This window comes from Haliotis rufescens, unplaced genomic scaffold (genome assembly GCF_023055435.1).
Source record: "Haliotis rufescens isolate VD_foot unplaced genomic scaffold, xgHalRufe1.0.p SCAF_16, whole genome shotgun sequence".
Taxonomy (NCBI): Eukaryota; Metazoa; Mollusca; class Gastropoda; order Lepetellida; family Haliotidae; genus Haliotis; species Haliotis rufescens.
The window spans coordinates 32,814,888-32,841,113 of NW_025963846.1; the positions used below are offsets into that span (position 1 = coordinate 32,814,888).

At 43.0% G+C, this 26,226-nt stretch overlaps 1 protein-coding gene across 1 annotated transcript in view; it reads left to right on the forward strand.

Moving 5' to 3' along the window:
• The first annotated feature begins 487 nt into the window (after positions 1–487).
• Positions 488–26,226, forward strand: part of LOC124118955 — a 41,688-nt gene continuing 15,949 nt past the window's right edge. The window contains exons 1-3 of the mRNA XM_046481292.2: positions 488–676; positions 3,778–5,801; positions 19,614–19,764. Of these exons, the coding sequence (XP_046337248.2) occupies positions 3,784–5,801; positions 19,614–19,764 (2,169 nt within the window). The 5' untranslated portion in view covers positions 488–676; positions 3,778–3,783. The remainder of the gene's footprint in view (positions 677–3,777; positions 5,802–19,613; positions 19,765–26,226) is intronic.

A 26,226-nucleotide genomic window follows, 5' to 3' on the forward strand; every position in this document is an offset into this window, starting at 1 on the left:
GTTCAACGATTTTCCAAACTTACATTGTACGTGTAGGTATGTGTCTAAATTTATCTGAGCCTGATCATAACGTTATACATATGATTATACATTTACTGTCTCGTTGACCATACCTGGTCGGATGTTACATTTTATTGTTTGTGTACGTCTTTTCGTATGAAGCGTATATGTAACATGTGACACAGTAACAAACATCTCTCTCTCTCTCTGTCCGTCTGTGTGTCTGTCTCTCTCTCTCTCTCTCTCTCTCTCTCTCTCTCTCTCATATACACTAGGTCACGAGTGTGCTGATAATATCCATTGTGGTTTGACACAGTCCCCTAAATCTGGTCTTGGTCAAATTGACAGTTAATTTCATCACTTTCAGGTTGCACAAAATCCCACAACGTCGCTGACATTAGCATAGATAAACGCTCAGATCAATATTTGGATCATTTAACGAAGTATGTCCCACGAAGGATTGTTATGTCACAGCAGTGTGCGACCAACGACATCAGAGTGACCTCCCTTTGCTATTGCGTACCACATGGGCGTGACCTCGCTGCCTTTCGACAAATAAACAAAGCCGGGACCAGTGATGGTGTGTCACCGCCGGGTCAAGTTCAAGATCGGCGGGGTTCGCTAGGCATCCACTTCCCCCGTCGCTGTTCGGGATACTCGGTGGCATGCAGAGAAGGTAGGTAAAACTGGCTTCAGGTTGACTAGATGCTGGTGGTGACAAACGTTCGGCCATGTCTCGCTCGAAATGAGAACGTGTCTTTCAGCACGGACGCTTGTCACAAGTTTGTGTTTTTATCACAGCAGAAGTTTTAATGACGGCTTTGCCCTGTGAAGTCTGTGTGTCAGGTATTGTTTGAATGACAATCCACGCAGCGAAGCGGTAACAGGTTCGGTGTGTACTGCTAATCAGTGCTATATTTAGCTGCTGTGACTAGCAGTCTTTGTGGAATATGTCAGTGTAAACGGTGTTCTAGATCTGTACACTAGCTGCATGGTACTACTAATTTGTTTAGCGGCAGACCTACGCGGCCGCGGCCGTAGATCCAGTTTCATCGTTGTTGAAGCTAATTTATGGCGGTAACAGATGTTGCTGTTATTAAATAGACGTGCTGATTATTAAGAGAAAAACATTCTAGGAATGTTCACCTATTGTAAGCAGAAAGGTGATAGCCCCTTGAGGCAGTCTGACTTTCCTTGTTGGAAATAGAGTTGAATAGCTTTCACAGACGTGTTAAGATTAAAAATAATTCGTTTGTTTTTAACATGTACAGTTCATATGATCTCAGTGCAAAGGCTTTACACTGCCTACAATGGTTACTGTGCAGCTGGTGCAGCTATTGCAGCTATTGCATGCTAGTTCAGCTTTTAAAGGATGGAAACACTTTGTATTTATTCTTTCTATTGTAAATGTTTATAAGCATTGTGACCAATGTGAGAGACTTCTTGTCACTCTGGACAGAACGGTTGAAACTAGGTCAGGGTTAATAAGTTGATAGCTATGTTTACTTATTTTCATCAATGCTTGATAAGTGTTCAGCACGACAAGCAATGTCCTTCAAGGACATAGTGACAAGCAATGTCCTTCGAGGACATAGTGACAATGACAAGCAAGGACATAGTGAATAGCAATGTCCATCAAGGACGTAGTGACAAACAATGCCCATCGAGGACGTAGGGACAAGCAATGTCCATCAAGGACATAGTGACAAACAATGCTCATCAAGGACATAGTGACAATGTCTAGCAAGGACATAGTGACAAACAATGCCCATCAAGGACATAGTGACAAACAATGTCTAGCAAGGACGTAGTGACAAACAATGCTCATCAAGGACGTAGTGACAAACAATGCTCATCAAGGACATAGTGACAATGTCCAGCAAGGATATAGTGACAAACAATGCCCGTCAAGGACGTAGTGACAAACAATGTCTAGCAAGGACGTAGTGACAAACAATGCTCATCAAGGACGTAGTGACAAACAATGCTCATCAAGGACATAGCGACAAACAATGCCCATTAAGGACGTAGAGACAAGCAACGTCCATCAATGACTAAGTGACAAACAATGCCCGTCAAGGACGTAGTGACAAACAAAGTCTAGCAAGGACGTAGTGACAAACAATGCCCATCAAGGACGTAGTGACAAACAATGCTCATCAAGGACATAGTGACAAACAATGACCATGAAGGACGTAGAGACAAGCAATGTCCATCATGGACCTAGTGACAAGCACTGTCCATCAAGGACCTATAGTGACAAGCAATGTCCATCAAGGACCTATAGTGACAAGCAATGTCCATCAAGGACGTAGTGACAAGCAATGTCCATCAAGGACCTATAGTGACAAGCAATGTCCATCAAGGACGTAGTGACAAGCAATGTCCATCAAGGACTGAGTGACAAGGAATGTCCATCAAGGACTGAGTGACAAGCAATGTCCATCAAGGACCTATAGTGACAAGCAATGTCCATCAAGGACGTAGTGACAAGCAATGTCCATGAAGGACTGAGTGACAAGCAATGTCTGTCAAGGACATATAATGACAAGCAATGCCCATCAAGGACATATAATGACAAGTAATGTCCATCAAGGAAATAGTGACAAGCAATGTCCATCAAGGACTGAGTGACAAGCAATGTCCATCAAGGACATATAATGACAAGTAATGTCCATCAAGGACATAGTGACAAGCAATGTCCATCAAGGATGTAGTGACAAGCTATGTCCATCAAAGACGTATAGAGACAAGCAATGTCCATCAATGGCATAATGACAAGCAATGAATGTCAAGGATATGTAGTGACAAGTGTCGAAGGACATATGACAATGTGAGTATATTTAGAGATTATCATACGAGCATATGTGTCATACTGATTTTATGAAATAGCGTGTGAATTCTTGTATTTCCTGAGTGAGAGGGTCTGAGTCTAGCATCACATCGACACAATGTGTCTGTGTACATGACTGGAATCACGTCAGAGAAATGTGTCTCGATGAGTCAGCATCAGCAGCGAACTAGGTGGTCTTGAAAGTAAGGTTTCACAACATCAGAAGATTCAGACCTTTTTATCCCTTTACATAATATGTCTGTTATGGAGAATGACATGTTTTGCACACCCTCACCCACAAAACAAACAGACAAGGACTAAAGGCACATCATGTGTGAGAAATGTGTCGACTGCAGTCAGTGGGCTGGAGATGTGTTCAGGGTCCACCACTTCCAAGTCACGGGGTCGAGAGGGCCCTGCCCTCCTCCATGCTGAGTGTCAGTTGGCAGCACTATGGAGTATCGAGAAGAAGATTGCAGCCAACTGATCGTACTTTCAGTGCTGTCAACTCCAGTTATTTGTATCACTCTTTGAAAGAAATGTATCATGCAATTATCTAGGGGAGGCAATACACAGATTGTCATTTTATCCATCTGGAGTATTAGAAAATTTGCAATAACATATATTGATACATTCTGAGTTTTGAATGTTTAATATGCACAAGATTTCATAAGACTGATTGTCAATGGTAAATCACTCAGATATATAATTTATGAGGTAATATGACACTTTCATACTGATTTGCTATTGGGAAATTAATACAATATTTTCAAATGTTTCAAATCACTGGGGTTCCCTATCGTGATATTGTTGGAATATTGCTTAAAACGGTGTAAAGCCGTATTCACTCACATTCACATCAGCAGAACTAACTACACTGAGGCCAAAGGTATTTTACATGTTTTTATATGGTGGATGTTGAAGATGATCTTTTGTCATTTTAGAACAAGATGACAGAGAAGCCTCCTTCCACACGTGAGCCATCTCTGTCAAGCTCTGGTCCTCCTCTGTCAAGCTCTGGTCCTCCTCTGTCCAGTTCTGTGCCATGGGCAGGCTCTTCGTCTGCCCTATCCATGACATCATCCTCTGCATACCTGAATGCCTCAGCCCCCAGACTGGAAGATGTGTTGCCCCCCTACCCAGGGGAGTCCCCCTCTCCTCCAGGGCTTGAGTCAGCCTTCGTTCATGCCTCAGCACCGGATCTGACAATTCTGGAATCACAAGAACCCCTCCAGCAAAGTGCAACCCCCCTTCCAGTGAGGCATGGACCTGGTCTCTACCCAGAGTGTATTCCTGCCCCCGTCCAGCCCCACGTGCCAACCACTAGTCCACCACCTGTGTCAAACTACCCTCACCCACCTTCAGAGGCAGTGTCCCCATCCCAGGGACAGGCGCCCCCACAGCAAGGACATGTTCTTCCACCGTCCCCAACCCACAAAACTGTGCCGTCATCAAACGTCCACCTCCTTCCACCTGGGTCAGCCTTTGCTAATGCCACAGCCCCCGTCCGCTCTGGGTCATCTTCCCCAGCTCCCATCCCCGACTTTACTGCCAACAGTGTGACACTGGATCCTGCTCTTAATTTACTCATGGCTGCCAAGTATCAAATTGACTTTCTCAATGCTGTTGCAAAGAAAACAGATCTTAATCAATCAGGTCCTGTTTTGGATTATGCAATTCAAAGATATGAGAAGTATTGGCTGCCTTTGTGTGCCAAGCATTCAGACAAAATTCTCTCTGCACCTATAGACATTGAGTGGGTGTGGCACTGTCACTTACTCTGCCCATTGAAGTATAAGCTGGACTGTCTCCAAGCAGTCGGCATGGTTATTGACCATCATCTGTTGTCCCGGAGTGACCGAGAAGATGCTGTGGACCTGGCCCAGACTGTGTGGGAGGATGAATACCCACACATCCCTTTTCGTGTTCGTCGAGCAGACCATGTTAATGTTGAGCCGCATTTTAAGTCCCAGTTTACATACGACATTGCTGCAGCTGCCCTCCGACAGACAGTGTTTTATTATCAGGTGTCCCTGCCTCACTACCAGGATGAGAAGTTCCTCAAGAACTGTGTGACGAGATACAAGCAGTTTCTGTATGCGAAAAAACATCATGCGAGAATGTTCCTGGTGCCCTGCTACGACATGGACCTCATATGGCACACACATCAACTTCATCCAGTTATCTATGCCAGAGATACGCTCAATCTGATTGGTCAAATCTTTGACCACGACGACTCTGTGAATGACAGGAGCCCAGGATCAAAACTTAACAAATGTGATGCTCGGACAAGAGTGATTTGGAAAAGAATTTTCCACCAGAACTTTGCCTTAACCGGAGCCATGTTCCGTGGAGAGCCACCTCACAAGAAACTGCACAGTCTATCTAAGGATGATGTCAACATGATTGCTACAAAGAAGACTGACATTCTCTTGGAGAAGGTTGCCATGGATGGTTACATGTCAGACGGGAAAAAACTAAAACTTCATCTTTGGTATCGAACAGGTTATCAAAATTTTGGCTTCGGTCTAAGTGTTGAGGACACAATAACTGTTCTGCGTGGTTTCAGGACGAAGTTCGAAAGAGGATACAAGGTGATGAAGAATTTTTCTTTTGACACAAAATTTAATCATAAAATCTGTGCAGATCTGTGTCAAAAGGAAGGGGCATTCTGCTTCAGTGGGAAGAAGGACCTTGGGAGGGGTTGGTTTGATCTGAAGAAAGTGGTTCAGGATCTAGATTCAAAGGGTCTTACAACAGACCTGAAGATCAACATTGGAAGCGAGGCAACAGCCCAGTGTAGTTTGAGTATCCCGTCACCGACGCGGGGAGTGTCCGTGTTCAAATTGGACGTTGGGCAGTATGAGACCTGTATCATGCCAGAGAACGTGCAACAAATTTGGGGACCAATACCGTTGTCTCGGTTACCAAGAGGAGTACCAAATACCTGTTCTGTGGCATCTCACAAGTAAGTGTTTATCATCTTTTTTGACATGTGTTCTTTAGTTATGAAGCCTCTCCAACATCTTCAGAAACCACCTCCAGTAGGCATAGGAGCATTTATAGACCTCCTCCAATAGGCATAGGAGCATTTATAGACCTCCTCCAATAGGCATAGGAGCATTTATAGACCTCCTCCAATAGGCATAGGAGCATTTATAGACCTCCTCAAATAGGCATAGGAGCTTTTATAGACCTCCTTCTATCAACATGATACAAACATTTATAGACCTCCTCCAAAAAGCATGATACAAACATTTATAGACCTCCTTCAAAAGGAATAGGAGCATAGACCTCCCCAAATAAGCATAGGAGCATTTATAGACCTCCTCCAATAGGCATAGGAGCATTTATAGACCTCCTCAAATAGGCATAGGAGCTTTTATAGACCTCCTTCTATCAGCATGATACAAACATTTATAGACCTCCTCCAAAAAGCATGATACAAACATTTATAGACCTCCTTCAAAAGGAATAGGAGCATAGACCTCCCCAAATAAGCATAGGAGCATTTATAGACCTCCTCCAATAGGCATCAGAGCATTTATAGACCTCCTCCAATAGGCATCGGAGCATTCATAGACCTCCTCCAATAGACATCAGAGCATTTATAGACCTCCTCCAATAGGCATCGGAGCATTTATAGACCTCCTCCAATAGGCATAGGAGCATTTATAGACCTTCTCAAATAGGCATAGGAGCTTTTATAGATCTCCTTCTATCAGCATGATACAAACATTTATAGACCTCCGCCAAAAAGCATGATACAAACATTTATAGACCTCCTCCAATAGGCATCAGAGCATTTATAGACCTCCTCCAATAGGCATAGGAGCATTTATAGACCTCCCCAAATAAGCATAGGAACATTTATAGACCTCCTTCAATAGGCATAGGAGCATTTATAGACCTCCTCCAATAGGCATGATACAAGCATTTATAGACCTCCTTCAATAGGCATGATACAAGCATTTATAGACCTCCTTCAATGGGCATGATACAAGCATTTATAGACCTCCTTTAATAGGCATGATACAAGCATTTATAGACCTCTTTCAATAGGCATGATACAAGCATTTATAGACCTCCTTCAATAAGCATGATACAAGCATTTATAGACCTCCTTCAATAGACATGATACAAGCATTTCTAGACCTCCTTCAATAAGCATGATACAAACATGTCTAGACCTCCTTCAATAGGCATGATACAAGCATTTATATACCTCCTTCAATAAGCATGATACAAGCATTTCTAGACCTCCTTCAATAAGCATGATACAAGCATTTATAGACCTCCTTCAATAGACATGATACAAGCATTTATAGACCTCCTTTAATAAGCATGATACAAGCATTTCTAGACCTCCTTCAATAAGCATGATACAAGCATTTATAGACCTCCTTCAATAGACATGATACCAGCATTTATAGACCTCCTTCAATAGGCATGATACAAGCATTTATCGATTTCCTTCAATAGGCATGATACAAGCATTTATAGACCTCCTTCAATAGGCATGATACAAGCATTTATAGACCTCCTTCTATAAGCATGATACAAGCATTTATAGACCTCTTTCAATAGACATGATACAAGCATTTATAGACCTCCTTCAATAGGCATGATACAAGCATTTATAGATCTCCTTCAATAGGCATGATACAAGCATTTATAGACCTCCTTCAATAGACATGATACAAGCATTTATAGACCTCCTTCAATAGACATGATACAAGCATTTATAGACCTCCTTCAATAGGCATGATACAAGCATTTATAGACCTCCTTCAATAGGCATGATACAAGCATTTATAGACCTCCTTCAATAGGCATGATACAAGCATTTATAGACCTCCTCCAATAGACATGATACAAACATTTATAAATTGACCTGTCTCAGTGAGCATGATACAACTTTTTTGAGAGGCATTTAGAAGTTTGAGTTCTAAGTAAGGACAAGATATATGGATGAACAACTTCTTTATTACAGTTAGGAACGATGTTTCGGTGTAGGTTCTAACACCGTTATCAAGCAAGTGATGTTACAAGTATATATACACGTAGGGGGCAATGTTTATACAGTTGAGTAGATTGGGATGTCGTTACAATGGAGTGGTACACACAAGGGGTGATATGAGGTAAACATCTAAACAGGTGATGCCAGTTGTATAAACAAAGGGATTATGACTGATTGGGATCTTTGATGAGTTGATGGTATGCAGTGGGTATGTAATAGAATGGATCACGGTTTATTGATGGTTAGAGTCTTTTTATGTTGATGGCTTCTTGGAGTTTTCTGATTTTGAAGGCTTTGAGGTTGGTGGTGAGGACTTGGATTTTGTCCTACTCGATGCTGTGGCGGGGGTTGTCAGTGATAGAGCAGACATGGAGTCAACTTTGGAGAATGAGCTTTAGTGTTCTTTCGTCTGGGTTTGGAGGGACCTTGATGTTTGATACAGAGCATCATAAAAAAAAAACAGAAATCTCCCCGTCAACAACCTGCACCCTTACTGATCAGCCTCCCCTAATGATCAGCCTCCCTATTGATCAGCCTCCCCTACTGATCTGCCTCCCTTACTGATCAGCCTCTCCTACTGATCAGCCTCTCCTACTGATCAGCCTCCTCTACTGATCAGCCTCCACTACTGATCAGCCTCCCCTACTGATCAGCCTCCACTACTGATCAGCCTCCACTACTGATCAGCCTCCCCTACTGATCAGCCTCCACTACTGATCAGCCTCCCCTACTGATCAGCCTCCCCTACTGATCAGCCTCCACTACTGATCAGCCTCCTCTACTGATCAGCCTCCACTACTGATCAGCTTCCCCTGCTGATCAGCCTCCCCTACTGATCAGCCTCTCCTACTGATCAGCCTCCCTTACTGATCAGCTTCCCCTACTGATCAGCTTCCCCTACTGATCAACCTCCCCTACTGATCAGCCTCTCCTACTGATCAACCTCCCCTACTGATCAGCCTCCCCTACTGATCAACCTCCCCTACTGATCAGCCTCTCCTACTGATCAGCCTCTCCTACTGATCAGCCTCCCCTACTGATCAGCCTCCCCTACTGATCAGCCTCCCCTTCTGATCAGCCTCCCCTGCTGATCAGCCTCCACTACTGATCAGCCTCCCCTACTGATCAGCCTCCCCTACTGATCAGCCTCCCTACTAATCAGCCTCCCCTACTGATCAGCCTCTCCTACTGATCAACCTCCCCTACTGATCAGCCTCTCCTACTGATCAGCCTCTCCTACTGATCAGCCTCCCCTACTGATCAGCCTCTCCTACTGATCAGCCTCCCTTACTGATCAACCTCCCCTACTGATCAGCCTCTCCTACTGATCAGCCTCTCCTACTGATCAGCCTCCCCTACTGATCAGCCTCCCCTACTGATCAGCCTCCACTACTGATCAGCCTCCCCTGCTGATCAGCCTCCACTACTGATCAGCCTCCCCTACTGATCAGCCTCCCCTACTGATCAGCCTCCCCTGATGATCAGCTTCCCCTGCTGATCAGCCTCTCCTACTGATCAGCCTCCCCTACTGATCAGCCTCCCCTACTGATCAGCCTCCCCAGATGATCAGCTTCCCCTGCTGATCAGCCTCTCCTACTGATCAGCCTCTCCTACTGATCAGCCTCCCCTACTGATCAACCTCCCCAACTGATCAGCCTCTCCTACTGATCAGCCACCCTTACTGATCAGCCTCCCCTACTGATCAGCCTCCCCTACTGATCAGCCTCCCCTACTGATCAGCCTCCTCTACTGATCAGCCTCCCCTACTGATCAGCCTCCCCTACTGATCAGCCTCCCCTTCTGATCAGCCTCCCCTGCTGATCAGCCTCCACTACTGATCAGCCTCCCCTACTGATCAGCCTCCCCTACTGATCAGCCTCCCTACTAATCAGCCTCCCCTACTGATCAGCCTCTCCTACTGATCAACCTCCCCTACTGATCAGCCTCTCCTACTGATCAGCCTCTCCTACTGATCAGCCTCCCCTACTGATCAGCCTCTCCTACTGATCAGCCTCCCTTACTGATCAACCTCCCCTACTGATCAGCCTCTCCTACTGATCAGCCTCTCCTACTGATCAGCCTCCACTACTGATCAGCCTCCCCTACTGATCAGCCTCCACTGCTGATCAGCCTCCCCTGCTGATCAGCCTCCACTACTGATCAGCCTCCCCTACTGATCAGCCTCCCCTACTGATCAGCCTCCCCTGATGATCAGCTTCCCCTGCTGATCAGCCTCTCCTACTGATCAGCCTCCCCTACTGATCAGCCTCCCCTACTGATCAGCCTCCCCTACTGATCAGCCTCCCCAGATGATCAGCTTCCCCTGCTGATCAGCCTCTCCTACTGATCAGCCACCCTTACTGATCAGCCTCCCCTACTGATCAGCCTCCCCTACTGATCAGCCTCCCCTACTGATCAGCCTCCTCTACTGATCAGCCTCCCCTACTGATCAGCCTCCCCTTCTGATCAGCCTCCCCTGCTGATCAGCCTCCACTACTGATCAGCCTCCCCTACTGATCAGCCTCTCCTACTGATCAGCCTCTCCTGATGATCAGCTTCCCCTGCTGATCAGCCTCTCCTACTGATCAGCCTCCCCTACTGATCAGCCTCCCCTACTGATCAGCCTCCCCTACTGATCAGCCTCTCCTACTGATCAGCCTCCTCTACTGATCAGCCTCCCCTACTGATCAGCCTCTCCTACTGATCAGCCTCCCCTACTGATCAGCCTCCACTACTGATCAGCCTCCCCTACTGATCAGCCTCTCCTACTGATCAGCCTCCTCTACTGATCAGCCTCCCCTACTGATCAGCCTCCCCTACTGATCAGCCTCCCCTACTGATCAGCTTCCCCTGCTGATCAGCCTCCCCTACTGATCAGCCTCCCCTACTGATCAGCCTCCCCTACTGATCAGCCTCCTCTACTTATCAGCCTCTCCTACTGATCAGCCTCCCCTACTGATCAGCCTCCCCTACTGATCAGCCTCCTCTACTGATCAGCCTCCTCTACTGATCAGCCTCCCCTACTGATCAGCCTCTCCTACTGATCAGCCTCCCCTGCTGATCAGCCTCCTCTGCTGATCAGCCTCCTCTGCTGATCAGCCTCCCCTACTGATCAGCCTCCCCTACTGATCAGCCTCCTCTACTGATCAGCCTCCCCTACTGATCAGCCTCCCCTACTGATCAGCCTCCCCTACTGATCAGCCTCCCCTACTGATCAGCCTCCCCTACTGATCACCTCCTCTACTGATCAGCATCCCCTACTGATCAGCCTCCCCTACTGATCAGCCTCCCCTACTGATCAGCCTCCCCTACTGATCAGCCTCCTCTACTGATCAGCCTCCTCTACTGATCAGCCTCCCCTACTGATCAGCCTCCCCTACTGATCAGCCTCCCCTACTGATCAGCCTCCCCTACTGATCAGCCTCCCCTACTGATCAGCCTCTCCTACTGATCAGCCTCTCCTACTGATCAGCTTCCCCTACTGATCAGCCTCCCCTACTGATCAGCCTCCTCTACTGATCAGCTTCCCCTGCTGATCAGCCTCCCCTACTGATCTGCCTCCCCTACTGATCAGCCTCCCCTACTGATCAGCCTCCTCTACTGATCAGCTTCCCCTGCTGATCAGCCTCCCCTACTGATCTGCCTCCCCTACTGATCAGCCTCCCCAACTGATCGGCCTCAGAAGTAACCCCAACTTTCCCTGCAATTGTGGACCAGCTCACAATGGTGAAACATCAAGGCCCCTCAAAACCCAATGAAAGAACATTCTACTCGACATTAAGGGTCTAAAACAAGGACTGGTCGACTCGGGGTCAGTCTTCTTTGTCTGAGCGGAGTTATCATGTTGAACTTTGGAATGGTGTCTCAGTGCACTAGCACTTTCAAATTGGCATTAGTCCAGACTAGTGCAAGCAGCCACACTAACACACATGCATGCACTCGACATTTCACCTCATCTACATACCTGCCTATATCAATGTACCTGGCTGCCTCTATATCTACCTTCCTAAATATCTACTTACCTAGCTTCCTCTATATCTACGAGGGGTGTTCATTAAAGATTTCCCCTGACCCACTTCCGATGGACCTAGTGGAATGAAACTTGGCATAGGTATTAGTCTTTCTCCACATAGGAACCACCAAGAGTTACACACTTCTCCCATCGTTTTATGCAACTATGGAGACCTCGCTTGTAAAAGCCCTCATTTTGCGTCTCAAACCAGGACTTGACTTCAGAAATCAGTGTTTCATCATCTGTGAAACGTTTTCCCTTCAAAAATGACTTCATGGTTGGAAAGAGGTGGAAATCAGATGGTGCAAGGTCAGGAGAGTAAGGAGGATGTGGAAGGATTTCATAGCCACAGGACCGCGCTTCTGTCTGGGCAACATGAGAGTTGTGTACTGGAGCATTGTCTTGCAGGAGACTGACACCCTTGGTCAGCATGCCACGCCTCTTAAGCTTGATAGCCTCCCGCAATTTCCGCAGCAGTGAGGCATAATAAGCTCCTGTAATTGTGGTACCCTTTGCCAAGAAATCCATCATCACTACTCCGTGCTGGTCCCAAAACACCGTGAGCATGACCTTGCCTGCAGAGGGTTGGACACGTGCCTTCTTTGGGGGTGGTGACTCCACATGCTTCCATTGCATCGACTGAACTTTAGTCTCAGGATCATAGTGATGGACCCATGTTTCAGCCTGTGTGATAAGTCTGTCAAAAAAGTTTGCCTGGTTTTTTTTACACATGTCCAAAAGATCCTTTGAGCAATTGACTCGTTCCTGCTTTTGGAAAGGTGTGAGCAACCTGGGAATCCATCGTGCAGACACCTTATGCATATTCAAATTGACATGGATGATTTTTTCCACAGACCCTACACTGATCTTGACATCTTGTGCTAACTGGCGAACAGTTATACGTCGGTCCCCACTTGATGGATAGTGTCCTCATAATGGCTGAATGGGGGCGACCAGGAATGGCAGCTGTTTCCACAGATGTCTGACCACACTTGAACTGGCGATGCCAGTGTTTAACAATGTCATATGATGGGGCATCATAAGTTGCTTTCATTTCATCGAAAGTTTCTTTTGGTGTGCAACCTTTCAAATATAAAAACCTAATCACTGCTTGGTATTCTACTAGTTCCATTGTCGAACCCTACTCGATCATAACACCTGTAAAAGTGGTAAGATTAATAGTTTGGTGCTGCAAATTCAGACATAACCCATAGATACATGTATCATTACACATGTGAAATTTCAACCAAATATGATAACCCTAAGTGGTTTAGGGGAAATCTTTAATGAACACCCCTCGTACCTATATCCTCTGTCAGGTTTACAGGAGAATCCTCACCTTAATCCTACCTTACATTAATCCAATATAACACCAAATAGCACCTCTTATTAGCAATAAGTAGAGTACTTCTGCTAAAACAATACATGCACGCTGGCTCGTGTCGGCCTTTGACGCAGTCGCAAAGAACAAAGACACAGTTGTGTGGGAGGCGTCTGTCTAGACTTGCAGGTGTGATCAGTGATGACATGAGTGAGTAGAAGGCTTGTCTTGACCCCAGAAGTGACAATTCACAGGATGTAATTAGTGTTTGAATGACATTGGGTATATACTTGTTACAAGTGCTGCTCAATAGACAGTGATGTGGAATACATAGTTGTTTGTTTTCAGCGTAAGTTGGTATCCAACATGTCTTGGTGATATAAATGCAATGTTTAATAATGCAAGCAAAGACCACTTGCATTTTTCGCATTTAATTCAGGCTCGCATTAATTTCAATTACAGTATGTACCTACATACCTCCCAATATATCTACCAACTATATATCTACCTACCTATATATCTACCTACCTATACATCTACCTTCCTATATATCTACCTACATATACATCTACCTACCTATATATCTACCTACCTATACATCTACCTACCTATATATCTACCTACCTATATATCTACCTACCTATATATCTACCTACCTATACATCTACCTACCTATATATCTACCTACCTATACATCTACCTACAGATATATCTACCTACCTATACATCTACCTACCTATATATCTACCAACCTATATATCTACCTACCTATACATCTACCTACCTATATATCTACCTACCTAGCTGCCTGTACATCTACCTACCTATATATCTACCTACCTATATATCTACCTACCTATAGACCCATGAAGATTCCGGGGTAGAATAGGTCTTTAGCAACCCATGCTTGCCATAAAAGGTGACTATGCTTGTTGTAAAAGGTGACTTACGGGATCGGGTGGTCAGACTCGCTGACTTGGTTGATGCAATGTCATCAATCCCAATTGCGTGGATCGATGCTCATGATATTAATCACTGGATTGTCTGGTCCAGACTCGATTATTTACAGACCGCCGTCATATAGCTGGAAGATTGCTGAGTGCAGCGTTAACAACAAACCAACCAACCAACCAACCAACCTACCTATATATCTTCCTACCTATTTATCTACCTACCTAGCTGCCTATACATCTACCTACCTATATATCTACCTACCAAGCTGCCTATACATCTACCTGCCTAAACATCTACCTGCCTAGCTGCCTTTACATATACCTAGCTATATATCTACCTACCTAGCTGCCTACACATCTACCTGCCTGTATATCTACCTACCTTTACATCTACCTACCTAGCTGCCTACACATCTACCTGCCTGTATATCTACCTACCTACCTACCTATATATCTACCTACCTATATATCTACCTGCCTATATATCTACCTGCCTATATATCTACCTACCTATATATCTACCTACCTATATATCTACCTGCCTATATATCTACCTACCTATATATCTACCTACCTAGCTGCCTATACATCTACCTGCCTATATATCTACCTACCTATATATCTACCTACTTAGCTGCCTATACATCTACCTAGCTATATATCTACCTACCTAGCTGCCTACACATCTACCTGCCTGTATATCTACCTACCTTTACATCTACCTACCTAGCTGCCTACACATCTACCTGCCTGTATATCTACCTACCTAGCTGCCTTTACATATACCTAGCTATATATCTACCTACCTAGCTGCCTACACATCTACCTGCCTGTATATCTACCTACCTTTACATCTACCTACCTAGCTGCCTACACATCTACCTGCCTGTATATCTACCTACCTAGCTGCCTTTACATCTACCTACCTGTATATCTACCTACCTATATATCTACTTACCTAGCTGCCTATACATCTACCTGCCTATATATCTACCTACCTATATATCTACCTACCTATATATCTACCTACGTAGCAGCCTATACATCTACCTGCCTATATATCTACCTACGTAGCAGCCTATACATCTACCTGCCTGTATATCTACCTACCTATATATCTACCTACCTATATATCTACCTACGTAGCAGCCTATACATCTACCTGCCTATATATCTACCTACGTAGCAGCCTATACATCTACCTGCCTGTATATCTACCTACCTATATATCTACCTACCTATATATCTACCTACGTAGCAGCCTATACATCTACCTGCCTATATATCTACCTACGTAGCAGCCTATACATCTACCGGCCTGTATATCTACCTACCAAGCTGCCTACACATCTACTGGCCTGTATATCTACCTACCTATATATCTACCTACCTAGCTGCCTGCACATCTACCTGCCTGTATATCTACCTACCTTTATATCTACCTACCTAGCTGCCTACACATCTACCTACCTATATATCTACCTACCTAGCTGCCTACACATCTACCTGCCTGTATATCTACCTACCTAGCTGCCTATACATCTACCTGCCTATATATCTACCTACCTATATATCTACCTACCTACCTAGCTGCCTATACATCTACCTGCCTATATATCTACCTACCTAGCTGCCTACCTACCTAGCTGCCTACACATCTACCTACCTAGCTGCCTATACATCTACCTGCCTATATATCTACCTACCTAGCAGCCTATACATCTACCTGCCTATATATCTACCTACCTATATATCTACCTACGTAGCAGCCTATACATCTACCTGCCTATATATCTACCTACCTAGCTGCCTATACATCTACCTGCCTATATATCTACCTACCTATATATCTACCTACGTAGCAGCCTATACATCTACCTGCCTGTATATCTACCTACCTAGCTGCCTATACATCTACCTGCCTATATATCTACCTACCTATATATCTACCTACGTAGCAGCCTATACATCTACCTGCCTGTATATCTACCTACCTAGCTGCCTATACATCTACCTGCCTATATATCTACCTACCTATATATCTACCTACCTATATATCTACCTACGTAGCAGCCTATACATCTACCTGCCTGTATATCTACCTACCTAGCTGCCTATACATCTACCTGCCTATATATCTACCTACCTATATATCTACCTACCTATATATCTTCCTACCTAGCTGCCTACACATCTACCTGCCTATATATCTACCTACCTAGCTGCCTATACATCTACCTGCCTATATATCTACCTACCTAGCAGCCTATACATCTACCTGCCTATATATCTACCTGCCTATATATCTACCTACCTAGCAGCCTATACATCTACCTGCCTATATATCTACCTACCTTTACATCTACCTACCTAGCAGCCTATACATCTACCTGCCTGTATATCTACCTACCTAGCTGCCTATACATCTACCTGCCTATATATCTACCTGCCTATATATCTACCTACCTAGCAGCCTATACATCTACCTGCCTATATATCTACCTACCTTTACATCTACCTACCTAGCAGCCTATACATCTACCTGCCTGTATATCTACCTACCTAGCAGCCTATACATCTACCTGCCTGTATATCTACCTACCTAGCTGCCTATACATCTACCTGCCTATATATCTACCTACCTTTACATCTACCTACCTAGCAGCCTATACATCTACCTGCCTGTATATCTACCTACCTAGCTGCCTATACATCTACCTGCCTGTATATCTACCTACCTAGCTGCCTATACATCTACCTGCCTATATATCTACCTACCTTTACATCTACCTGCCTAGCTGCCTACACATCTACCTGCCTGTATATCTACCTACCTACCTACCTATATATCTACCTACCTATATATCTACCTGCCTATATATCTACCTGCCTATATATCTACCTACCTATATATCTACCTACCTATATATCTACCTGCCTATATATCTACCTACCTATATATCTACCTACCTAGCTGCCTATACATCTACCTGCCTATATATCTACCTACCTATATATCTACCTACTTAGCTGCCTATACATCTACCTAGCTATATATCTACCTACCTAGCTGCCTACACATCTACCTGCCTGTATATCTACCTACCTTTACATCTACCTACCTAGCTGCCTACACATCTACCTGCCTGTATATCTACCTACCTAGCTGCCTTTACATATACCTAGCTATATATCTACCTACCTAGCTGCCTACACATCTACCTGCCTGTATATCTACCTACCTTTACATCTACCTACCTAGCTGCCTACACATCTACCTGCCTGTATATCTACCTACCTAGCTGCCTTTACATCTACCTACCTGTATATCTACCTACCTATATATCTACTTACCTAGCTGCCTATACATCTACCTGCCTATATATCTACCTACCTATATATCTACCTACCTATATATCTACCTACGTAGCAGCCTATACATCTACCTGCCTATATATCTACCTACGTAGCAGCCTATACATCTACCTGCCTGTATATCTACCTACCTATATATCTACCTACCTATATATCTACCTACGTAGCAGCCTATACATCTACCTGCCTATATATCTACCTACGTAGCAGCCTATACATCTACCTGCCTGTATATCTACCTACCTATATATCTACCTACCTATATATCTACCTACGTAGCAGCCTATACATCTACCTGCCTATATATCTACCTACGTAGCAGCCTATACATCTACCGGCCTGTATATCTACCTACCAAGCTGCCTACACATCTACTGGCCTGTATATCTACCTACCTATATATCTACCTACCTAGCTGCCTGCACATCTACCTGCCTGTATATCTACCTACCTTTATATCTACCTACCTAGCTGCCTACACATCTACCTACCTATATATCTACCTACCTAGCTGCCTACACATCTACCTGCCTGTATATCTACCTACCTAGCTGCCTATACATCTACCTGCCTATATATCTACCTACCTATATATCTACCTACCTACCTAGCTGCCTATACATCTACCTGCCTATATATCTACCTACCTAGCTGCCTACCTACCTAGCTGCCTACACATCTACCTACCTAGCTGCCTATACATCTACCTGCCTATATATCTACCTACCTAGCAGCCTATACATCTACCTGCCTATATATCTACCTACCTATATATCTACCTACGTAGCAGCCTATACATCTACCTGCCTATATATCTACCTACCTAGCTGCCTATACATCTACCTGCCTATATATCTACCTACCTATATATCTACCTACGTAGCAGCCTATACATCTACCTGCCTGTATATCTACCTACCTAGCTGCCTATACATCTACCTGCCTATATATCTACCTACCTATATATCTACCTACGTAGCAGCCTATACATCTACCTGCCTGTATATCTACCTACCTAGCTGCCTATACATCTACCTGCCTATATATCTACCTACCTATATATCTACCTACCTATATATCTACCTACGTAGCAGCCTATACATCTACCTGCCTGTATATCTACCTACCTAGCTGCCTATACATCTACCTGCCTATATATCTACCTACCTATATATCTACCTACCTATATATCTTCCTACCTAGCTGCCTACACATCTACCTGCCTATATATCTACCTACCTAGCTGCCTATACATCTACCTGCCTATATATCTACCTACCTAGCAGCCTATACATCTACCTGCCTATATATCTACCTGCCTATATATCTACCTACCTAGCAGCCTATACATCTACCTGCCTATATATCTACCTACCTTTACATCTACCTACCTAGCAGCCTATACATCTACCTGCCTGTATATCTACCTACCTAGCTGCCTATACATCTACCTGCCTATATATCTACCTGCCTATATATCTACCTACCTAGCAGCCTATACATCTACCTGCCTATATATCTACCTACCTTTACATCTACCTACCTAGCAGCCTATACATCTACCTGCCTGTATATCTACCTACCTAGCAGCCTATACATCTACCTGCCTGTATATCTACCTACCTAGCTGCCTATACATCTACCTGCCTATATATCTACCTACCTTTACATCTACCTACCTAGCAGCCTATACATCTACCTGCCTGTATATCTACCTACCTAGCTGCCTATACATCTACCTGCCTGTATATCTACCTACCTAGCTGCCTATACATCTACCTGCCTATATATCTACCTACCTTTACATCTACCTGCCTAGCAGTCTATACATATACCTAGCTATATATCTACCTACCTAGCTGCCTACACATCTACCTGCCTGTATATCTACCTACCTATAAATCTACCTACCTATCTGCCTATGTGCAAGCTTCCCACCCCCTCCCCACCCACCCCCTCCCCACCCACCAACTCCCCACCCACCAACTTCCTACCTACGTACCTATCTGCCTATGTACAACCCTACCATCCATCTGACTCTCCCTGTAACTCCAGGTAAGAAGCAAGGTCAGAATGGTCAGTTTTCACTACTGTTTCAGATTACGCAACCACATGAAGAAGGTTGAGTTCACCTGTCGCATCGTGCACAGTCTCCCTTTGCTCATGTCTGCTGTTCAGATCTACTACCATGACAAGATGGCTGCTGTGGCTCACCTCGTGGGGCCGGACCAGATTCCCAGACCGGAACAAGTAGGCAACTAGTTTGGTCAGATGATCTTAGGACACAAGTAGGCAAATAATTTAGTCGTGTTCTAAGGACACAAGTAGGCAACTAATTTAGTCAGGTGATTTAAGGACACAAGTAGGCAACTAGTTTAGTCAGGTGATTTAAGGACACAAGTACGCAACTAATTTAGTCAGGTGATCTTAGGACACAAGAAGGCAACTAATTTAGTCAGGTGATTTAAGGACACTAGTAGGCAACTAATTGAGTCAGGTGATTTAAGGACACAAGTAGGCAACTAATTAAGTCAGGTGTTTTAAGTACACAAGTAGGCAACTAATTTAGTCAGGTGATTTAAGGACACTAGTAGGCAACTAATTTAGTCAGGTGATTTAAGGACACAAGTAGGCAACTAATTTAGTCAGTTGATTTAAGGACACAAGTAGGCAACTAATTTAGTCAGGTGATTTAAGGACACAAGTAGGCAACTAATTTAGTCAGGTGATCTTAGGACACAAGAAGACAACTAATTTAGTCAGGTGATTAAAGGACACAAGAAGGCAACTAATTTAGTCAGGTGATCTTAGGACACAAGAAGGCAACTAATTTAGTCAGGTGATTTAAGGACACAGGTAGGCAACTAATTTAGTCAGGTGATTTAAGGACACAAGTAGGCAACTAATTAAGTCAGGTGTTTTAAGTACACAAGTAGGCAACTTATTTAGTCAGGTGATTTAAGGACACTAGTAGGCAACTAATTTAGTCAGGTGATTTAAGGACGCAAGTAGGCAACTAATTTAGTCAGGTGATCTTAGGACACAGGTAGGCATTTAATTTAGTCGTGTTCTTAGGACACAAGTAGGCAACTAGTTTCGTCAGGTGATTTAAGGACACAAGTAGGCAACTAATTTAGTCGTGTTCTAAGGACACAAGTAGGCAACTAATTTAGTCAGGTGATTTAAGGACACAAGAAGCCAACTAATTTAGTCTGGTGATTTAAGGACACAAGTAGGCAACTAATTTAGTCAGGTGATTTAAGGACACAAGAAGGCAACTAATTTAGTCAGGTGATTTAAGGTCATAAGAAGGCATCTAGTTTAGTCAGGTGATTTAAGGACACAAGTGGGCAACTAATTTAGTCAGGTGATTTAAGGACACAAGAAGGCAACTAATTTAGTCAGGTGATTTAAGGACACAAGTAGGCAACTAATTTAGTCAGGTGATTTAAGGACACAAGAAGGCATCTAGTTAAGTCAGGTGATTTAAGGACACAAGTAGGCAACTAATTTAGTCAGGTGATTTAAGGACACAAGTAGGCAACTAATTTAGTCAGGTGATTTAAGGACACAAGTAGGCAACTAATTTAGGCAGGTGATTTAAGGACACAAGAAGGCATCTAGTTTAGTCAGGTGATTTAAGGACACAAGTAGGCAACTAATTTAGTCAGGTGATTTAAGGACACAAGTAGGCAACTAATTTAGTCAGGTGATTTAAGGACACAAGTAGGCAACTAATTTAGTCAGGTGATCTTAGGACACAAGAAGACAACTAATTTAGTCAGGTGATTAAAGGACACAAGAAGGCAACTAATTTAGTCAGGTGATCTTAGGACACAAGAAGGCAACTAATTTAGTCAGGTGATTTAAGGACACAGGTAGGCAACTAATTTAGTCAGGTGATTTAAGGACACAAGTAGGCAACTAATTAAGTCAGGTGTTTTAAGTACACAAGTAGGCAACTTATTTAGTCAGGTGATTTAAGGACACTAGTAGGCAACTAATTTAGTCAGGTGATTTAAGGACGCAAGTAGGCAACTAATTTAGTCAGGTGATCTTAGGACACAGGTAGGCATTTAATTTAGTCGTGTTCTTAGGACACAAGTAGGCAACTAGTTTCGTCAGGTGATTTAAGGACACAAGTAGGCAACTAATTTAGTCGTGTTCTAAGGACACAAGTAGGCAACTAATTTAGTCAGGTGATTTAAGGACACAAGAAGCCAACTAATTTAGTCTGGTGATTTAAGGACACAAGTAGGCAACTAATTTACTCAGGTGATTTAAGGACACTAGTAGGCAACTAATTTAGTCAGGTGATTTAAGGACACAAGAAGGCAACTAATTTAGTCAGTTGATTTAAGGACACAGGTAGGCAACTAATTTAGTCAGGTGATTTAAGGACACAAGTAGGCAACTAATTAAGTCAGGTGATTTAAGGACACAAGTAGGCAACTAATTTAGTCAGGTGATTTAAGGACACAAGTAGGCAACTAATTTAGTCAGGTGATTTAAGGACACAAGTAGGCAACTAATTAAGTCAGGTGTTTTAAGTACACAAGTAGGCAACTAATTTAGTCAGTTGATTTAAGGACACTAGTAGGCAACTAATTTAGTCAGGTGATTTAAGGACACAAGTAGGCAACTAATTTTGTCAGGTGATCTTAGGACACAGGTAGGCATTTAATTTAGTCGTGTTCTTAGGACACAAGTAGGCAACTAGTTTAGTCAGGTGATTGAAGGACACAAGTAGGCAACTAATTTAGTCGTGTTCTAAGGACACAAGTAGGCAACTAATTTAGTCAGGTGATTTAAGGACACAAGAAGGCAACTAATTTAGTCTGGTGATTTAAGGACACAAGTAGGCAACTAATTTAGTCAGGAGATTTAAGGACACAAGAAGGCAACTAATTTAGTCAGGTGATTTAAGGACACAAGAAGGCATCTAGTTTAGTCAGGTGATTTAAGGACACAAGTAGGCAACTGATTTAGTCAGGTGATTTAAGGACACAAGTAGGCAACTAATTTAGTCAGGTGATTTAAGGACACAAGTAGGCAACTAATTTAGTCAGGTGATTTAAGGACACAAGAAGGCAACTAATTTAGTCAGGTGATTTAAGGACACAAGTAGGCAACTAATTAAGTCAGGTGATTTAAGGACACAAGTGGGCAACTAATTTAGTCAGGTGATTTAAGGACACAAATAGGCAACTAATTTAGTCAGGTGATTTAAGGACAGAAGTAGGCAACTAGTTTAGTCAGGTGATTTAAGGACACAAGAAGGCATCTAGTTTAGTCAGGTGATTTAAGGACACAAATAGGCAACTGATTTAGTCAGGTGATTTAAGGACACAAGTAGGCAACTAATTTAGTCAGGTGATTTAAGGACACAAGAAGGCATCTAGTTTAGTCAGGTGATTTAAGGACACAAGTAGGCAACTAATTTAGTCAGGTGATTTAAGGACACAAGTAGGCAACTAATTTAGTCAGGTGATCTTAGGACACAGGTAGGCATTTAATTTAGTCGTGTTCTTAGGACACAAGTAGGCAACTAGTTTCGTCAGGTGATTTAAGGACACAAGTAGGCAACTAATTTAGTCGTGTTCTAAGGACACAAGTAGGCAACTAATTTAGTCAGGTGATTTAAGGACACAAGAAGCCAACTAATTTAGTCAGGTGATTTAAGGACACAAGATGGGAACTAATTTAGTCAGGTGATTTAAGGACACAAGAAGGCATCTAGTTTAGTCAGGTGATTTAAGGACACCAGATGGGAACTAATTTAGTCAGGTGATTTAAGGACACAAGAAGGCATCTAGTTTAGTCAGGTGATTTAAGGACACAAGTAGGCAACTAATTTAGTCAGGTGATTTAAGGACACAAGTAGGCAACTAATTTAGTCAGGTGATTTAAGGACACAAGTAGGCAACTAATTTAGTCAGGTGATTTAAGGACACAAGAAGGCAACTAATTAAGTCGGGTGATTTAAGGACACAAGTAGGCAACTAATTAAGTCAGGTGATTTAAGGACACAAGTAGGCAACTAATTTAGTCAGGTGATTTAAGGACACAAATAGGCAACTAATTTAGTCAGGTGATTTAAGGACAGAAGTAGGCAACTAGTTTAGTCAGGTGATTTAAGGACACAAGAAGGCATCTAGTTTAGTCAGGTGATTTAAGGACACAAGTAGGCAACTGATTTAGTCAGGTGATTTGAGAACACAAGTAGTCAACTAATTAAGTCAGGTGATTTAAGGACACAAGAAGGCAACTAATTTAGTCAGGTGATTTAAGGACACAAGTAGGCAACTAATTTAGTCAGGTGATTTAAGGACACAAGTAGGCAACTAATTAAGTCAGGTGATTTAAGGACACAAGTAGGCAACTAATTAAGTCAGGTGATTTAAGGACACAAGTAGGCAACTAATTAAGTCAGGTGATTTAAGGACACAAGTGGGCAACTAATTTAGTCAGGTGATTTAAGGACACAAATAGGCAACTAATTTAGTCAGGTGATTTAAGGACAGAAGTAGGCAACTAGTTTAGTCAGGTGATTTAAGGACACAAGAAGGCATCTAGTTTAGTCAGGTGATTTAAGGACACAAATAGGCAACTGATTTAGTCAGGTGATTTAAGGACACAAGTAGGCAACTAATTTAGTCAGGTGATTTAAGGACACAAGAAGGCATCTAGTTTAGTCAGGTGATTTAAGGACACAAGTAGGCAACTAATTTAGTCAGGTGATTTAAGGACACAAGTAGGCAACTAATTTAGTCAGGTGATCTTAGGACACAGGTAGGCATTTAATTTAGTCGTGTTCTTAGGACACAAGTAGGCAACTAGTTTCGTCAGGTGATTTAAGGACACAAGTAGGCAACTAATTTAGTCGTGTTCTAAGGACACAAGTAGGCAACTAATTTAGTCAGGTGATTTAAGGACACAAGAAGCCAACTAATTTAGTCAGGTGATTTAAGGACACAAGATGGGAACTAATTTAGTCAGGTGATTTAAGGACACAAGAAGGCATCTAGTTTAGTCAGGTGATTTAAGGACACCAGATGGGAACTAATTTAGTCAGGTGATTTAAGGACACAAGAAGGCATCTAGTTTAGTCAGGTGATTTAAGGACACAAGTAGGCAACTAATTTAGTCAGGTGATTTAAGGACACAAGTAGGCAACTAATTTAGTCAGGTGATTTAAGGACACAAGTAGGCAACTAATTTAGTCAGGTGATTTAAGGACACAAGAAGGCAACTAATTAAGTCGGGTGATTTAAGGACACAAGTAGGCAACTAATTAAGTCAGGTGATTTAAGGACACAAGTAGGCAACTAATTTAGTCAGGTGATTTAAGGACACAAATAGGCAACTAATTTAGTCAGGTGATTTAAGGACAGAAGTAGGCAACTAGTTTAGTCAGGTGATTTAAGGACACAAGAAGGCATCTAGTTTAGTCAGGTGATTTAAGGACACAAGTAGGCAACTGATTTAGTCAGGTGATTTGAGAACACAAGTAGTCAACTAATTAAGTCAGGTGATTTAAGGACACAAGAAGGCAACTAATTTAGTCAGGTGATTTAAGGACACAAGTAGGCAACTAATTTAGTCAGGTGATTTAAGGACACAAGTAGGCAACTAATTAAGTCAGGTGATTTAAGGACACAAGTAGGCAACTAATTAAGTCAGGTGATTTAAGGACACAAGTAGGCAACTAATTAAGTCAGTTGTTTTAAGGACACAAGTAGGCAACTAATTTAGTCAGGTGATTTAAGGACACAAGTAGGCAACTAATTTAGTCAGGTGATTTAAGGACACAAGTAGGCAACTAATTTAGTCAGGTGATCTTAGGACACAGGTAGGCATTTAATTTAGTCGTGTTCTTAGGACACAAGTAGGCAACTAGTTTAGTCAGGTGATTTAAGGACACAAGAATGCATCTAGTTTAGTCAGGTGTTCTAAGAACACAAGTAGTCAACTAATTTAGTCAGGTGATTTAAGAACACAAGTAGTCAACTAATTTAGTCAGGTGATTTAAGGACACAAGTAGGCAAGTAGTTTAGTCAGATGATCTTAGGACACAAGTAGGCAAATAATTTAGTCGTGTTCTAAGGACACAAGTAGGCAATCAATTTAGTCAGGTGATTTAAGGACACAAGTAGGCAACTAGTTTAGTCAGGTGATTTAAGGACACAAGAAGGCATCTAGCTTAGTCAGGTTGTCTGACTTCCTCCAGACCTGAAGAAGTAATGTGTTCTGGACACTACTAGTTGTTTTAACTGTGTTTGATATATGTTCAGTCCACCAAAGGAACAAACAGATTTTGACTTTCTTGTGTAACGTATACGTGACTACACCATGACATGTGTAACGTAGTATACGTGACTACACCATGACATGTGTAAGCGAGTCTTGTGTAACGTATACGTGACTACACCATGACATGTGTAAGTGAGTCTTGTGTAACGTATACGTGACTACACCATGACACGTGTAAGCGAGTCTGGTGTAACGTATACGTGACTACACCATGACATGTGTAACGTAGTATACGTGACTACACCATGACATGTGTAACGTAGTATACGTGACTACACCATGACATGTGTAAGCGAGTCTGGTGTAACGTATACGTGACTACACCATGACATGTGTAAGCGAGTCTGGTGTAACGTATACGTGACTACACCATGACATGTGTAACGTAGTATACGTGAC